The sequence below is a fragment of the Merops nubicus genome, unplaced genomic scaffold, assembly GCF_000691845.1.
Source record: "Merops nubicus isolate BGI_N331 unplaced genomic scaffold, ASM69184v1 scaffold6481, whole genome shotgun sequence".
Classification (NCBI taxonomy): domain Eukaryota; kingdom Metazoa; phylum Chordata; class Aves; order Coraciiformes; family Meropidae; genus Merops; species Merops nubicus.
The window spans coordinates 63,097-82,245 of NW_008586133.1; the positions used below are offsets into that span (position 1 = coordinate 63,097).

The window sequence follows — 19,149 nt, forward strand, 5'->3', positions numbered from 1 at the left end:
GTAATTACCTTCTCAACAATGTTCAATCAAATCAACATACTGGGATGAAACAGCGGGTAGCTAAGCATTGTAGATTTACTACAGGCCTTGACAAGTGAAATTATCCTCCCTTTTCTCAGAAAGCAATAAAGAAGCAGAAAAGCGCATTTTCCTCCATAAAGGCAACAGTTAGAACTGAACAAGACTGAGTGTTTTTTGACATTCACTTACAATAGTTATCTTGTTAGGGAGATTTTCTGCAGGACTAAAATTTGAATCCAGATTGAAGCTAATTAGAAATCTCTGTTTCTAAGTGTGTATGATAATAATGGAGAAGATGGCAACTAATTTCCTCATAAAAAAAAAGTGCCCTAATTATAAATCACATGCACAATATGGTCAGGTAAAGTTTTCCTGGCTTTTTTTTTTTTCTGTGAAAATGTGTCTATTTGAACAAGAAACAGGGAAACATACTTATTGATTACCCTTTAGAGTTTGACCTTTAGACATAGCAAAGCTACTCTTAGAGGACATTAGGCTTAGAATACTTTTTTAGACTTACCAAATAATTGCCATAAATACTTTCACTCACCTTTTTAATATGCTTGGACAGAGGACTTGAAACTATACAGTCATCGCTGTCAGTTATTACTGATTCAATGGCATCATTTTCTTGTCTATCATCTTGATCTGAAAAAAAAAAAAAAAAAAATCCATGTAGTTAAACCCCCCTGTATTTGTAGTCCATTTGAGACTTGCTGAGAAACCTGATAGCAATATATTTGCTCTTCTAATAAATAAAGTGTGTCAGGTAAATCTTCTCTTCCTTGCAGAAGATTAACACTGGCAAATCAATGACCTCTAAAGTCATCCAAACTGTATTTTTTTTTTTTTTTAAAAAAAGTAATGTTTCCCAGATGAAAGTTGATGAGTGGAATGATATAAGTCCTGTGATGAACTGAAGTATGAAGAAAAGTTAGCTTTATATAAGAATCTATTTTGCCTGAATTTGTGGATTTCCTCTGACTGTTTAACACCATGCACATGTAAAGAAGAATGAACTTTTTTTTAACTTAGTTCTGTATGCAGGTGGATTATTTTCTAAAGCAGTCAGGTCTTTTTTCCTCTGGAGCAAATGACTTATAAACACAGAAGAGATTCAACACAACATTTTCCTAGTTTTTCTAATGAAATCTTTGGAGAAGCTGCGAACAACTGAATGTAACATTTTAGCATCCTGCTTGTGCTTTTACTTTACACTTGGTATTGTGGACTTGGTTTATTTCAATGATAAACACGTTAAACATGGAGGAGGAACAGAATGACCCAGCTTTTATAATCTTTAAATAAATCTGTCTCTAACAACTTTATGTCACAGATGTGATAGGACAGAGTATAGTACCCCCTCTCACTCTCTGAAAGGATTTCAATATCAGCATTGGCTGTTATCTGCAGACAAAAGCAGCATATTCATTAAAACAGTCTTTAGAATGGCATAGTTCTAACGGAGAATATAAAGACATTGAAAATAGAAGCCAGGTTTCCTTTAATATTTTATGAATCTAGGTCAGATACCAGATTTTTGCATTCAATTACAATACAGTTTCCATTTGGGAAGAAAATAACACCACCATATCCACCACTGAGCTTCAGCTATAAAGTACAGCAGAATATCATTTCTGTCATGAAGCTGCTCATAATGAGGCAGCTCCCACTGCTTGTAAGAAATGCTTAAGAAAAATCGCAAGAGACGTAGATTTGTTACGAAAATACAGTTACTTATTCATAAAATGCATTCTACCTTCTCGTTCCCATTCTTCAGTTATTTCTGTCTCATCTCCAGAGGTAACTAAGCTTTGGTCAGCCAGCTGCCCCTCTGACAGATGTGAGGCGTCTTCTTTTTCCTCCTGAGCTTCTTCAGCCATCTTCACCACCTTATCATCTGCTTGCCTTTCTTGTTTAACCTCATGTACCACACTCTATACAGAAAATAGACAAGCTTACAGTCTTTGTCACACTCCTTGAGCAGAAGTTACTGAAGTTCAAAACTTGATGAGTTATGGCTCTCATTCATTATACATAGCCTTTAAACAACTGTATGCAGTGAAAGAAACAATGAGAAGCTGTCAAATACAGTAACAAATAATTGATACAGTAGAAAGACAACTCTCTAACGATGTTAATTTCTGAAAACATAACTATTATAATAATTTGGTATCTGTAAACATATATACAGCCTGTTAGGTTTCCACATTCATTTATATTTCAGCTCTTCTAGTTCTACAAGACTCAAAAAGCCAAACAACCCACCACCAGGTTACTCAGTTGGCAATTTTGTAATGCAAATTATACAATATTTTCTGTTTCAAAAGCAAACTAAACTAATATAAAATAGAGTCAGCTTTGCTACAAAATACAAACATACTATCTATGGTAAAGTATCTTTAGTGCATAACTTACTCTGAAGTAATTTTATTCCTTTCTTTCTCTTTCAGTATAATTACATAGACTAATACACCATCAACAAATACAGTAATACAGAGATAGAACCTTCCATAGAGATCTGCTGGAGACCTATGTATTATTTATTATGCAACAATTCTCCTCTAGGACTGAATTTTCCATGGAGACACTGATGCCTCACCTCCCACTCTCAGAATCCACACGATAACTTTCAGATGTCCACAGAATATCCAGGTTTTCCAAACCTGGACCTGAAGGGTCATTTCTACTCTAACACATTTGGAGCCACACAAATCAAAGCAATGTTAACAACCACTTAAAAGTCTTATTCTATAAATGAAGGTTGTTCTTCTTAAATAAAGGTTATCCTTTCAAGTCACAGAAAACAGACTTTATGTCTCTTATGCTCCTCCTTGGCATAGATGATATGTCATAGCCACTGTGTCCTAGACAATGCTTGGTCTTTCTTTACTTGGCCAACACCACCTGATGTGGTGGAAGGGAGACTTCTTAAAGTCCCAGATGAGCTTAAAAGTAGAAAAGTGAAAGCAAGATAAAAGCCAGTAATTAAATCTTGTCTTACACCACTAAACAACATAGTTTGCCAATCTGCCACAACTTACTTTCACAAGCAATTGGACCATTGAAAGCTAAAAAATGTCATAATTTTCTTTTCCTTGGAAGGCTACATACTTAGCAATATTCCAAAGTTACTCCATTTCTTCTTCATTTCCCCCTGCTATATAATGGTAATTTTTAGAAGGAAGATAAAACAAAATGTCATTCAAACAGAGAAGGAAACAAGTAGAGATATTCCTCCTTTTCTAGTGGCCAAAAAAAAGATTATCATCACAAGGAATCACTTTTTTGATATTTCAGAGAAGTTTGTGAGAAGTTTGTTTGAGTTTTGATGCAGGATTCTGGAGAAATAACATACACACGGAATTCAAATGCACTATTTTATATAAACCCACAAAACCTGAATCATCTCATATCTCTGAAATGCTTGGAACTCTTGAAGCCTTCATTTTCTGTGAAAGTTACGTATTATTTTCAACAACAGAGTCCTAAGTTACATGTAAAATAAGGGGAAGTCTTTAATATATAGCATACAACACACAAAAGTAGGTTTAAGTTTACTGGTGGAGAAGCATTTGGGCAGGAAATGAATGTCCTCCTTTGCTTCCCTGCATTTGTGCTACTGCTTCTATCCTCTGCTATAGCTTCTACCTAAGAGGCTGGACAATTCTTACAAATGGTTTGGGTGAGTTACACCATTCATCCCCGTTTAGTAAGTCTCCTTTTCCAAAAAGTACTACTTGCTTTAGCATATGCCACATAAATATCCAACAACTAGATTTTCTGCTACTTGGAAAATGAACAAGAAAATAAAACAGACTGTTCCTGTACAGTTTTTATCTGTTGAATTTCTAATTCGCTTGCGTGGACCCTCTCTTGACACTTCACTGCATGATTTACATGTCAGAGAAGCCCCAGCTGTTTCATTATTTAGTTCTAACAGTACTTTTGTCTTTAACTAGATAGTGAGACTTTTATTTTTAAAACAGCTAAAAGAGTTGCCCACACAGTAACGAAGACTTCTGATGGAGAGGGAGAAGCTGTCTCCCTCAAACTCCTGGTTTGTGTAAGAGTGTTGAACTTTTGAGAAGTTACTCTTTGGACAGCTGAAGATACGTTGCATGTGTAACTATATGGCTCACATGTCGCTTTTCTGTTTCTAACTTATCAAAAGATTTGATTTCATCAACACTTGACTCTTTTTTCTTTTCAAGTTAATAAATATATCAACATAATTCTTACTCCAATTTGTACTGTATGGCTCAAAACAAAGTTCTAGTCATGGCAAATGAAAGTGAAGCAGAGGAACTTGTGAATCGAAAACTGAGGTTAATATTTAAAAAAATAAAATCCCATTGAGGTATTTACAAATGGAAAAAAAAAAAACCATCACAGGTAGTTTCAAATTAATGCAACATAAAATACTTAAAACTTACTGCCATCTGTATTGTACTAAGATCCTGAAAAGACACTTTCTTCTCTACTGGAGCTGCGTGCTGCCTTGGTTTGGGTGTTGGTTTCTGTAATAAAACAAATACAGTTTTGCAATGTAAGTTGCAAAAACTCAGAATGCACTGTGAGTTCCAGGTGAGGAATAACTGTAGGACTTAAGTCAGTGGTATCACACATGTGGCAGAACTATTTATTATCATTTATGCAGTGCTTGATTTCTTCTCCTGTCCTGTAGGCTCACCATATCTTTGAAAACCTTTACTCATGCCACTCCCTTTGGAGCACTTTAACACAGAAACAAAAAAGAGACTGGCAAAGGTTGCAAAATTAACAAAATGATCCGGAAATATTTCTGTCATTAACTTGTAAAACAAAATGCAAAAATAGTTAAATAAGAAGTGGCTTATCACTCTTTATTATTTACTCTCTTGATGGAGGTAGAAATTATCCTCCATATTCACTAGTTTTTATACACAAAAATTTTAAACAAGATATTTGGTATGCCAGCACCATCCTCCTAAGATGAGAATAACAGAGTTTGGTGCAGACGCACCTACATATTTGTGTACACATGGCTTGGGTCTGGCTGCTTGAGAATTCTTTTGGCTCAAAGTTCTGTCTCTGTTTCTGAGAAATCACCAAAACAATAGCTGATTTCATTACTGGCTTCAATTTCAAGTGTAGATGTGTACTTGCACAAGCATGTGACTACATTGTAATTTAGAACATCTTCATTAGAGAGAGAATCAATAGGCACTGAATTTATAGGGAAGACATTGAACGCTTACTATTTCTCCTCCCTTTTCTCCCTGCCCTTTGCTAACCATTTATCTATCATTATATTAAAAGTTCTAGACACATGAAAGATTTCAATTCCCCAAGGAAGTAAAAGATGGTGGCCATAGGAAGTATTTGCACTATGCATTATTCTACAGGAAGGATAAATCCTGTTAACCAGGGAAGAACTAAATAACCTGCCATAATAGGTCTTTTGTATCTCTTAACTCTTGTGAGTTTGTTCAATTACTTACTGTCACTGATGAAGGTAAAGAACGAGACAGGGCTAGAGTCTGTGTTTTTTCCTTTGCTTGTAATTTTGTTTCCATTGATTTCTCATTTTCAATGTAATTCACTAAGTCTGAAGCTATTGCTGATCCACTTGGTGGTAGGTAGACAAACTTCCATTTTAATTCAGCTGTGATGGTACCACTAGCATGTTTTTCAGAATCTATTAGTTCAAAAGTACCTGAAAGCAAAATGCAAATTTGGTTTGAATTATTTTATTCTATACATATAGCAGAAAATCCAATGCAAGCCTGAACTGGATTCAGGATTTAAGTTAATAGCACTCATTTTAGAAGTTAAATAACATCAAAATATTTTGTTTGGTAGATTGAAATATACACAATATAGCACTGTGGACATTCAGAAAGACAGGATTTAGAAGGGACTGGATTACTGTGTTTGTTCAAGATGTCCTGTAGGTTTCTCAGATAATCCAATGCCAGATAACTAATTTTTATTGACATCTTTCAAAAGATCTAACTAAAATATTTCCATGTTTTACTAACTCTAACTTTTGATAAAGAAAATAGAAGAGGTTTAAAAGCCTCTGAGTTCCCAAATCATTATCAAAGATGAAGAACCCTGAATTCACTTGCAAATTTTCTAGTACACATTTATATAGGATAACTGCAGAATCATATTTTAAAATTTCCCTGAATGTCTAATAGTTGTTAATGAAATAATCATTAAGGAGTTTTTATATTTTAAACACCACAGAAAATGTATAACTGATATCAACTCGCTGGGAGCAGTGGATGCACTGAAGTCAGGGCTGCCATTCAACACAGTACAAAAATAGGCTGATAAAAACCTCATGAAGTTCACCACAAGCAAATGCCAAGCCCTGCACTGGCCCAGGAATATCCCCAAGTAGCAGTATAGGCTGGAGTTTGACTGGGCACAATGCAGCCTTACAGAAAAAGGGCTGGTCCTGTTTGACAAAAATAGTAGAAGCCAGTGAAGCTGCATTTTTGCTGCCAAGAGTGCCAGCTGCACCCTGGGCTGTATTGTCAAGAATGTCTCAAGAAGGTCCAGGGAAATTTCATCCTTTCTCTGTTTGACACCTGTGAGATGGCATCTGGAATGCTGTGTCCAGTTTTGGCCTTCCCAGCACAAGTAAAAACACCAACACTGGAGCAGTGGAGGGCCACTGTAGGGCATTGAAACACATAACATAGAAAAGTCTGAAAGAAGGGATTTGTTCAGCCTTTTGAAGAGGAAGCTCAGAGGGGACCTTATTGCCATCTAATACGAGGAAAACAGAAAAGAAGGAACCAGAGATGCACAGCAGAAGGAGTATATTTTTGATACAAGCCAGGATGCTGTTGGCCTTCTTGCCCAGCTGGGCACATTCCTGGCTCATATTCAACCAAATGTCAACCAACACCTCCAGGTCCGTTCCCACCAAGCAACTTTCTAGCCACTCTTGCCCAAGCCTGTTGCATTGCAGGGGGTTGTTCTAACCCAGACACAGGACCTGGCATTTGCCCTTGTTGAATCTCATACAACCAACCATGGGCCATTGATCCAGCCTGTCCAAGTCTCTCTGAAGAGCCTTTCTTTAGTTGAGAGATTTAAAGAGAAAAAAACGGAACTAAAGATTTTGTTAAGTTTAAAGAGGTCCAGTTCTTACCTGATATAGGTCTGTCACGTGCTAAAGATATAAGAGGCACATTGGCTTTCACTACATAAACACCTTCTTCCATTTCACCATCATCAAATACATAAAAGGTTAAGGATTCTGATCTTAGATATCGGTCTAAATCTGCATTCATTGGCACTTTGAAACACATATGGTCATCTATTTGTGGGTTGTTGTTGCTAGGAATGATGGGAGTATCATGGTCTGGAAAATCAAAGAACTTGTAGATAACATAAGGATTTGGCTGAAGATGTTTTTTTCGGGATTGTAGATTGTTACAACATTTTATTGTAATGTGGAGTTCATTTAAATTGCCATCTGTAGAAGTGCTGACTTGGGCAGTTCTGAGTATCTGTTGCTATAAATGAAAAAGAAGTTAAATTAAAAACATTAGAATTCTTATGTTGGTGAACTCTAAGAACTATATAAATAGAACAAAGAACTGATTATTTCAATGACACTCCAACTTGATTTTCTATGTCAAAATATTATTTGTTCTATAAACTCAACAACTTCTCTCTCAGATTGTCGGTATGAGGAAACAAAAGGTTAATCCTTTCAGGTCTGTGATTGTTTGCTTTATTCTCCTAAAGTTTTATTATCTCCTAATTGTTTGATTATCTACAAAGCAGTGAAGATCACAGTTTTAAAAGTGATTCATATCTAGTGCCAGTTTAAAGTTAAGGATTCTGATCTTGACATTTGTGTCAAGAATTTTTTCTAACTGTAGTAGTCCCTTTTACAGACATACTTTTTGATAATTCAAATTGCACTACAGATTCCTCTGGTTTTCTCTTTCTCCAAAACCTATACCTACGTCAACAATTTACAAGAAGTAGAAATCAGCATGTAAAAAGTAACAGAAAATATTTGAAGTAAATTTAAAAACTTGGTGCTATCACAAATTTTTTGAATTGGTTATCAGCATGGCTTGTACATACTGTGGAATCCATAATTGGCAAACTTGAAAATTAATTTTAATAAAAATGAAAGAATAAGAACAAATAAAAAACTGTCTAAATGAATAATCTCCATCAATGTTCATCATCAAAAGGCTCTTGTTTACTATCATACGTCACAGCTATTTTCTTTAGTCGTACATAATTATCTCGCTTGTGGAAGCCAGAGTTCTGGGTTTGGTATATGGGGAAACATGTATCAACTTGATTTTGTGTGATAAAAATGTTACATCTATTAAATAATTCACACTTAAATAGTTCATGTGAAAACAAAACACTACAGTTTAAGTCCTTAATAAGTAACCTTAAGATGACTATTTCTGGCTAAAGAACTGGGGGAAAAAAAGAAAAAAAGAGCAGTTTATGTAAAGTTCATGTTTCCATATTTTCTGCCACTATACAGGGAAGAAAATTTTATACATATGTCTAACTAGTGAAAACTTAAGTTTTGAAACACATAACTGAAACTACTTTTGCAGCTGCAGCTTGGCAGAACCCTTAACATAACATAACCATCTGCTATAGCTATACAACTTCCAGTTTCTGCCATGAAACATTTCTGAAAACTGTGGCGTTTCAAACAGCTCTGTAGAAGCTGCTCTTCACTTTTGCCATTTTTCCTATTTTACTTTCTCCCATACAATCAGCATGTTTCAGTTGTCATGTTTGAATTGGCAATTTTAGAATAATTGCAACAAAATGCTCTGTTCCAGATGCCTTACCTTTCAATTGTGTTTGGATAAGTAACACAGCTAGAAATAACATCACCAAAAATAGAGAAAACTAAATAACAGGTTTTGGCATTTAACAGCCAGATTTAATGAGTTAAAAATAACTTTGATTAATTTAAAATTAAGATTTAAAGCAAATGTTACAGCATTACCAAACAAAGTTATTCTGAAAATACCTATACTGACTTCTAATAGATTTCATATACTAAACATATTTCTCCAATTTCTTCATGGAATCCATTAACATTCTAGTATAATATAAATTTACATTATGGAATAATATGAAACATAAAATTTACTCCATACTTACAGTAATTTAAACAGCTATAGATGATAAAAAATTTGCCTGTTAGAAACTTTAAAAGTGCTTTAATTTATAGAACTGAACCTGATTGTTTTCATTTCTTAAACAATTGTTAAAGATGTCTGAAAGTCCCTTCTTTTGTAACTGTTGTTTAGATGTGACTATACAGTGCATTATATTAGCAAAATTCTCATTATTAAGGAAATAAAGGAAATGTGAAATTATTTCTATCTCATAATACTCAAACACTAAAGAACTTTGAGACCTTTCTGAGTAACTGCTTCTCCTGTTAAATTGATCTGACATCCAGTTGGTTTAACATCCATGAATATTCCACTAGAACAAAACGTTAACAAAGTCTGACACTTACAGTTTAAGCAAACAAAATAGTGATTTCAAATATTCTAGTGACAACCAAAACTAAGAATTACAAACCCAAACATACCTGGGATGGTTGTTCACATTCCCTAGAATTAGATGTTATATACCCCAGAGCCTTTGACCTCTCTTTGTAGAGATTAATAGCTTGAACCATAGGAACTCGTAACCTGATCCAGTACTCCACGGTACCATAATTTTGAATGTTTCCTTTGATTCCTAAGGAATAAATGCATACAGAATTGCATTCATTTTCTTCTCAAAATTAAAGTACTTAAAGAGAGGAAATGCCGCAAATGAAAGATTAGTTCTCTTGTGACTATGTGTTATGACAGTATGTATCACAGTTCATGTTAGAAACAGGAACTCCTCTGGCACTACCTGTATGATCCCAAACACGACCATTTCTTCCTTTTATTATCTGCAACATTTACTGTCCAAGCTACAGTGGCAAATGCATTACTTGCATCACTTTAGGGCAAATAAAGCTTAGGACAGTTTTGCGTGTCATCAGTTGGAGGTGTCCCATAAAGTGGTATACAGTTTAAATTACTGGCAAAAATACCACTTCATAATGGCTTATTAAAAAAATTTTGACAAAACTGGACAGTTAGAGGTCTCTGAATATACTGGCCTGAAAAAATACTTCTAAAAGAAAAAGTAAGCAGCACAGGATATTAAGTACTTCTTGAAAAATGCTTGTGCAGGATATATTAAAATTATTTTAAACCAATGAATTAAAATGAAAAAAATGCACAACTACCTTCCACACACATTACGCTACTCCATGAAACATTAATTGTTGTCACCACTATTTGCACACCTGTTTGACACCTTACAACGACAACGCAATCAAGTATATAGCTCTATTTTTCTCCATGTTTTCTCCATGTTTTTCTATAATTCTGTCAAGTTAGATGATATTATCTTTTATTAAAATTCTTCATATTTGTAGCAGTAACACTTTGCAAGTAACCTTTATATGAGACAAAGTATCACTTGCTATTTTCAGACAAGATTCTCTAATATAATTTCCCGCACATACTTTTCCTGTCACATACTTCAGGATCTCACTAGATTAACACCATCTTTGTCCCTGAACCATTATGGAAAAAATTGCACCTGTCAGAGCTTTCCCACAATTGTTGGTAGAATCACCAGAACGTGCTGTGCATCCAACAGGAAATAGCATGCCGTGTAAACATTTTTTTTTTCTTTTGAAATAGCATTCCACAAATTCACTGTTGGCCAAACACATACTACTTAATTGTCACTTACGATACTGCACCAAACAGAATACTTTTTGATATGTTAATTACCAACTAAATTTGTTGTTCTGCAGATCTTCCCACTGTTTTCCAAGATTTCATGGAACTTCAGTTCACACGCAGCAAGTGTTTCATAATCTGTGCCATATGCACGATGAACCTCAAGTGTGATACTCTTTTGCTGTATATAGTCCAAGAAGCAGTCATCAGCCTGCACGAGATACTGAGAAGTGAAGTCATATGATGGGGTATACCCATAAACCACTGGAGTTATCTGAAGTTCGAAGTCATAGAATGCATAAGTACAAAAAGTTGCAGGTTCACAGACACCAAAAGCCTGCACAGTTCCAGAAGAGAAGATCACTTTGCTGATATGAATTTCAAAAAGGTTCTCTCCTCTTTTTAAATGTAGAATTTCATCAAATTCATCCACTGGATCACCTGGCAATACTTTTGGTCTGGATTTATGTGGTTTTGTACCATAGGCAATATCTCCTAGTTGGGCTGCAACAAATAAAATAGAGCTACAATAAGTCTCGTGCAATGATTAAAAAAAGTATTACTATGCGAATATAGCAGAGGCTTAAGATACATATTTTTGCAAGGTTGAACTAAATTTGCCAGGGAAAGAAAGGCTATGTCTGACTTTTCAACCTCCACAGTACCTTGAGCAGTCAGAACTATCAGCAAAAACCTTTACATGTTGCCTAGCCTCCCATGCTGTAAATGGTGAACAAATCAATAGCCATGCTTACGGAACTAGGACACAAATTCTCATGCAGTCCTTTAGCACAGGGGATGCAACTTGGAAACAAAACATGAAAATTGTTGACAGTAGGGTTTCTAAGTTATCCTGTTTCTGGCTTCTTATGCACTCATTACACACTGAAGCCATTAGAACAGTATTTTAAAATCATACTGAAATATTTTGCAAGTATATTATTATTCCATGACTTTGGAATTTTTAGCAACACAAAATGATTATGTAATGATAGCAAAATAAAAGGTTTACAATAAATGTATGATTTCTGTGGAAAAATAGTAAAAAAAAAAAAAGGGTAGTTTTTTCCTTATTCAGCAATATCTTCAACAAAATACTGTGTTGATTTTTTGTTTGACTAATAATGTTACTTCATCAATGAAAAAGCACACAGATAATTTTCCATTAAAGAACTAAGTTTTCTACTGGTTTTAGGAATGGAAAAGTGTTTCAACTGAAGAATAAATGTGCAACAATAATTTGCAAGAAACAAAAAAAAAAATTTAGAGAAGAATATACTTCAAGGATACCTTCTAATTTTCTGATACGTGCAGCTCTAATATCAAGAAGATGGACATACTTTTCTAGCTTTAACTCGTAGTCTTTCTGTAGACTTTCCATTGTTTGTGTCACTGTTGCTAGTTCATTCTGAAAAAAAATTGTATGTAAACTGGACTTGTGAGGATTGTCTGCACTAATGCATGTGCTTTTGACTACAAATTAAAACACAGATTTCAGGAAAGAACATTTAAGAATACACAAAAATAGCAGCAATATTTAATTCAGCAAACCAGAAATTAGTTTGAATTTCAGCAAAAGTTAGAAACATTATGAAAAACAGGCTAGCTATTCTTTCAGGATGACGTTTCTATTAGTTTATTTAATGATTTTGTTATTTTAAACTTGGATTAACTGACAAGTCAAAATATGACCTGCAGTAATCGAGCACAAGAGAGTAAAAGCAGTGTGTTGTGGAAAAGGAAGCTTATTTGATAAGTACACTTTATTATTTTTCCTGTGAGGACCTGACAAGAGCTCAGAGATAATCCCAAGAAGTCAGGATTTGAAGTCTCTGATCAGGCTCAGTGAAAAGACTGAAGTTATGGTCATTTGTACATCATGCTTGTTAAACAATATTTCCAGCAACAGCAAATGTTATGTTAGATTACCCATAAACAGACTGGCTTTGTTGCTGAGTTTGCAAGTCTTCATTATAGCATATATCGGTGCTACAAATGTTAAAATGTTATTATTGGTTTATTTTCCACTGTGAGTAGACTTTAGTACCTGGTAATCTTTGTTTATTTTGTGTTGCAAAGTTAACATCGTCCTTGTCTTTTCAAGCTCTTGCACTGTTTCCGCATGTGCTACCCGCAGCTCCCACATGGAGTGTTCTAAGTCCTTATGGTTCTCATTTTCTGCTTTTTCCAGAAACGGCAGGTGCCCATTCTGCTGCTGCTTTTGAACCTGGAGCACATTTGAAAAATTACTGGAACAGACTTTTGCAAAATCTTTGGAGCTAGCTGTGCCTGGTCAAATGTAACACTGGGATACGATTTTAGAACAACAGTAAGAGTGTAAGCACACTGTTGTAAATTTTGAGCACGTAAGACAGAGGTAGACGAGTGTCAGGAATGTGTTCAGTAATGTAATCTCGTGATTATCAGGAACCAATTAAAATGTATGAAGTATTCAGAAGCAATCATTCCTGTCTATCCAATAAAACCATGCACCTCTTAATATAGTTGCCTGTTATATAATTAACATTCCACGTACAAAACCTGAATTATTCTCAGGTCTACATGGCTTCTGTTATTAAAACTGGGGGTTTAATTTTCAGCTAGGTTTTTTTTACTTTTCTCTTTTTTCTTAAAATTATAAGTTGCATTTCAGTAGCAGATAAAGATTCTATTTACTGTAAATAATTCCTCAAGAAATAAAACCTACCTCACTGGAACACTGGCAACTCAGTGTAAAATTCCTTTTCCCCACTGATTTCTTTCCCCCATCCCCACTTCATTTGCATGTTTTCTGTAAACAATAACATTGCAACTTATGTGCAAGAGAAAAAGAACATTTTCTGTGTATTTTTAGTTTTAGTAAACAGGGAAGTTGCTAACCACTGCTGTATTGCATTTTAGAATTTCCATCCTTATAGAATGCTCCTATAAATTACCTACATAAATCTAGATATCATCCTGGCAATTTTTTTCATCTTCCCTTCTGCTTCACTGTAACTGAAGTATATATGACAAAGACAAACATATGAGCTTGAAGCATTAACTACTGAAAGATGGACAAATAATTTGGCAGTGGAAAATGTCAAGCATCATGTAAAAAACATGTAATGGTCAACCAAGGGATAAAAAAAAAAAAAAAGAATAAATGCAAAATATAGAGAATTATAGAATGGGTTGGGTTGGAAGGAAGCTTGAAGATCATCACCTAGTTCCAACCACCCATACGCTTATTCTTTCTACGTTACCTGTATATCCAAGAGAGCTTCATTGAGTTCTGCCACATTAATATCACCTTCCTGAAATAGAAATACTTAATGAAAAGGTGTTATCAGATGTGAATGAACATCAAAGAAATACATTAAAAATAACAAGATGCATTCTTACTGGACACGCAACTTTGCTATATTTCTGTATTCTTTTACTTTCAAGAAGTATTTGCTCACGATGCATAAAACAAAATTAGGTGTTTTGGCTCATATTCTAAACAGAAATAGAGTTTACCTTGGTTAAAAACTTCATGTGATTTCTCAGATCATCTAGTTGTTGCTTATTTTCTTGGTAGCATAGCTGCAGGTCTTTATTCTCTTGCATCAGCTTTTCATTTTGGTCTTAACATAGAAAAAGAACAAAATATTCTACTTAATACAACATAATTATTAAAATAACTTGCTTTTTCATATTAAGATTTAGCATGATTCTACGTAAATTTAACTTTAAAATGTAGACACTAGTGTATTTTGTATAGGGAAATCTTTGGTAAACCTAAACGCATAGGAAACTACTCTGATCCAGTATAGGTGTATGGATTAAAAAAAGGCAAAGTATTCCCACTCTCATTAAAAGGGAATCTACAGCATCAAAAAAATCCACACTTTGTGTATTTTAAAATAGAAAGATATGCCCAACTAAACATAGCTTTCTGTTTTGGAGGGAGAGGGAGAGGGAGGGAAGAGGGAAATAGGACTCTTTGTCAACCTGAAAAACTAAACACCATTAAACTTATCAGTAGAAGGTTATACAGATTTCACACGAATAGCCACTAATGCATAGCTACAGCCGCAATCGTTTCTCAATAAGATACGAGAAAAAAAGTTTAGGATTAAGCAAAATAATTTTGTTATAACAACATCCCTTCTTTCACATGGAAGTTAGAAAAACAAGCTTTTCTCAAAATCATTGATGTTTCTACAGAACAAAAGTACTCTCACATGCCTGCTCTGCCCAAAATCCTTATTCTCTTCATAACAGTGTTTTTTCGACTTCCATTTTTTCCTGTGTCTTGAAAGTCTAAGTTATATTCTCACACCATGTACTTAGATACTATGAATTCATATTTTAGTCCAGAACAATATTAATGCTGTCAACCTGATGTGCAAGTGTGAGCCTTTGTCATTCCCATCTGCACTTGTGGGAGCTGGCTGTTAAAATGGCACATACTCGGCTACAAATATATTCTACTGCTTTCAACAAAATAATCCACAAAATCTTTTAAATGCTGGAATTTTTTTTCTGTTGACCCTGAGGGCATGATGCACAAATAGCTATTTCTACAGAATAACTTTTCATTTTAGAGACTTGAACTCAGCAGGATTGCCAGTCTTGTGGGTTTTGAAACGTTTCAAGAACTGACATCAGGTTAGTTTTAATTCTGCAGAGTTTATATATAAAGTGACATCTTCACTAAAAACGAATCATCTGTAATGCCATTGCTCCTCTACACAGTAGCCTGACTCCTGCATGTGTTGGGACTCCACAAGAGTCACTTTCAATTGAAACACATAATCCATCACCAGTAAGGTTTTAATTCTCTGCAGTTATGAGGAAAATGTAATGCATTTGTGCAACTGAGAAAATATAATTAGAAACAAAGGGCTAAAAATTAGAAAGCAAATAAAAGAACAATTAAAATAAGCCTTATGGATGGGCAGAGAAGGCAGGCTTCATAAATTAAATCTTCTGCACTCTCCCAAAAAACCTTGTCTGCTGAGGGGTCTCCCACAGAGAAAAAATGGCCTCTTCTGCTTATGTTCTTTCTTTTCCCTATGATATAATCTGTGATCTGAACTGGAAATATTTCCAGGAATAAGGAGACAAGATATTCCTCCTCAAGTATTTTTATCTCATTGTCATGAATTTTCTGACAAGAGGAGCAAGCTCAGTCCACCTTTTTTCTAACATAAACCCCAGTCAAGTTTTCGTACACATTTTTAATATTCATTCACACTTGCTGCTTAAAATGTTAACTTCAAAGCTGTAAATGCTATATAGAAAGGAAGCTAGCTTTTGTTCAGTTTGAGGCAATTTCAACAGCTTGTTGAGCCAAAACGGGCCAGTTTGTCAATAGCACAGCTCAGTCTACCTTAGCACTGCCCACGTTGCCTCTCCAGATTCTCAACAGGCTATGTTTCTGTGATCCCAACCAAAGACAAAAATGGAAGACATGCAGGGAAAGAGGCAGGAGGAAAGGGAATGTCTCGGGAAAGGGGCAGGAGGAAAGGGAATGCTTCCACAACAGTCTTTAGGGAAAAAAGTGACAGGGAGTCCTGTCATTCAGTTTTCCCATATAACTATACTGTTTTTCATCAAGAGCCACTTAAACTCTCTATCGGTTGTTTTCACTTATAATACTATCAGCACTCATTGGAGTACACTTGGATTGGGGTTGGTTCTGAACGCTGGCTGCATCTTAGCTTGCTTCCCCTAATTTAACCCAAAAGCTGCAACTGAAGGGGAAGAAGAGGGGGGAGCAAAGAGGCAATTCTCACACCATTGGTGACCACATCCCAGAAGAACACATCATCACACCAATATCAGGGTTTTTGGCAGCAAGGCTATGCAAGTAACAGCACAAGGAAGAGAGAAAAACACTGCCCAGGAGGCCTTGGAAAACACTGCCACAGCAGCTTTTGTGACAGGCCATGAGTAGAAGCAGACTACAGAGTTGCAGACAGCCCTCTGTGCTGGTAAGGGGTGCACAAGACTCCTAAGGGACTGCGCAATAATACTCTTCTCAGCTGTCATCAAAATACGCATTGTGCCAATCACGCAGTCTCATTCAAAATCAGAATTTGAATAAACTTGCATTCCATTCAATATCAGTACATATTTTCATTTTTTTGTGAATAATTAGAATCTTAATCCTCAAAAGCCTCTACATTTGTTCATAACCTACATAAATTCACAGAAAGTGTTCTTATAGACCAACCAGTACCAATAAGGTAGCAGACAAGAAGGAAACCGTCACTGTCCTTCCCTGTAAATAAAGAGTACACATCTCCAAGAAAAACGAGACCTATTTTGCAGAATAAAGAGCAAATATTAACCTAACAAACGAAGAATGAATGTAGCTGGACTTATGTGATCCTCATAGAGCACATAACCTGTATTGGGTCAGTTTCTGTACTTAATATCTAGTTGTAACTTAGGCATATTTCACAAATCACACTTCAGGAAGCTCTGAAAAAAACAACAGAAACTACACTTTCCTGGGAAATATACTTAACTCCAACACAGGAGAAACTCATATAATGAGAAAATGATAGTTATTTCAGAAATATACCTCTTTCCACTTGGATCTTGTCAAGGATTTCATTTTTATCTGCTAAATCAGATTTAATAGCAGCCTCTAATTGAGCAATTTGCAGTTTCAGTTGCCGTTCCTTTAACTTCCATTCCTGTTCATCGGTCATACTGAAGACACTGCAATAAAACATGTGGCATTTGAAAAACTTTTAGAAATAAGCCTCAACACAAAATAATAAAGAAAAAAGCTTTTAGTGGCACAGAGACCACTGTCATCATGTCTTAGGAATTAAGTAAACATATGCTGGTCTGCTGCTGTTGAAACCAAGGCGCCTTTCTCCAGCTGCGGTTAAAAACATGAAAGAGTTTGTGGGATGAGCAAAGGAACTGGCCTTAATTTAGAGCTCTCAAGTCAGAAAAGTTGGCAGCATGCAAAATTTGTGGGACCAGAAAAGGAATTCAGATGCGTATCCCAGAGTAATCCACAACTCCAAACCTCAGCAACTGGCAACTGACAAAACCATTCTTTCCACATACAAAACCTCTTAATGTAGAGAACTGGGATCACCCACCTGATTTCTTTTAAATCTGTGAAACATGCAGAGCCTCAAGTCAGATACCCGTTAAAAGAATTGTTGACCACAAAGTGACAACAGTTTTCTCATATTGTAAAACAACAATTCTGATACTGATTAAGAAGTACATATAAAGTAATCTTCCTCCTACTTTAAGAAATAAAAAATGGACGTGGGCAAAGAAATTAGAATAACTATTTTGCCTGTAACACATTATTTACTTGTAAACTACCAGTCTATATGCAGTAAGGATTGTACGGACACTGAATTAGAATTGCTGAAACCACAAAATGTGTAACTCAGATGGAAACAACATTAAGTGCATTCTACAATTTCCAGCGTAATTCCCAGGAGATAACATGACAAAGCAATGCAGTGTGATTGCACATAATTTAGATACTAGTATGTCCAAAATATGAAGTACTATGGTCTTTATGTTATTACTCAATACTTGCTTCCTTATTGACTGGAAAAATGTCCTTCATCTTAACCAGTTATAAACCAGTTTATTCACTTCTGTATTCTGTGAAAAATCAGAAATTTTAGGGGCTTTTTTTTTAACAAAAGAGTTAGTTCCTTGACTCTTCACTTTGATGAAGTTCACCAATTAAAAAAAGATATTTTTAATATCTATAAATGTATATTAAAAATAATCTTCTGATATCTAACATCATCTGTCTCTTCCAGAGATCTATGTAACAAAAGCCTCAACCAAAAAAACAGAGAAGAAATATTGTAGAAGGGGCAACTCATATATCTTCACAGATGTACATACTGACTTAAAGAGAACCACCCATTTTGATGGTTATTGCTACGTAAAGCAATTCTGAGTACATATAAGTGCATTTATATCTAATATATTTGAAGAATGACCTTAAGATGAAAGGAAAAAGTATTACAGAATGAATTGTAGACTCTTAAGTATACAAGATTTATACTCTTGATTTGTGATCTTCATAAAAACAGTTCTGTATTTTTTTCCCCCCTCATACTATATCTATCTCCCCTATTTATACAGATGTCCAAGCATATACCACGTTAAAGCATGGCAGTGTCCTTCACGGCATGCATGAACTTAGGCAGTGCTTCTCTTACAATAATACATTCTTTCCTCTGCTATAATTTTGAAGACAATATGGAGCAAATATGATGCACTGAACCCACAATGATTTCCATTGTGCTACATAGGTACAGAAAAGACACAGTGTGGTCCACAATTGCTTAGATTCACT

The 19,149-nt window shown here is 35.1% G+C and overlaps 1 protein-coding gene across 1 annotated transcript in view; it reads right to left on the reverse strand.

The window, feature by feature from the left end:
- The window catches only part of RPGRIP1L (RPGRIP1-like), a gene marked incomplete at its 5' end in the record, with an annotated part of 44,428 nt that overhangs the window by 21,886 nt on the left and 3,393 nt on the right, over window positions 1-19,149 (reverse strand). The window contains 12 exons of the mRNA XM_008948546.1: window positions 572-651; window positions 1,781-1,943; window positions 4,458-4,541; window positions 5,505-5,719; window positions 7,172-7,538; window positions 9,620-9,771; window positions 10,872-11,324; window positions 12,111-12,228; window positions 12,868-13,047; window positions 14,066-14,116; window positions 14,322-14,428; window positions 17,380-17,519. Coding sequence (XP_008946794.1) covers window positions 572-651; window positions 1,781-1,943; window positions 4,458-4,541; window positions 5,505-5,719; window positions 7,172-7,538; window positions 9,620-9,771; window positions 10,872-11,324; window positions 12,111-12,228; window positions 12,868-13,047; window positions 14,066-14,116; window positions 14,322-14,428; window positions 17,380-17,519 — 2,110 coding nt within the window. The remainder of the gene's footprint in view (window positions 1-571; window positions 652-1,780; window positions 1,944-4,457; window positions 4,542-5,504; window positions 5,720-7,171; window positions 7,539-9,619; window positions 9,772-10,871; window positions 11,325-12,110; window positions 12,229-12,867; window positions 13,048-14,065; window positions 14,117-14,321; window positions 14,429-17,379; window positions 17,520-19,149) is intronic.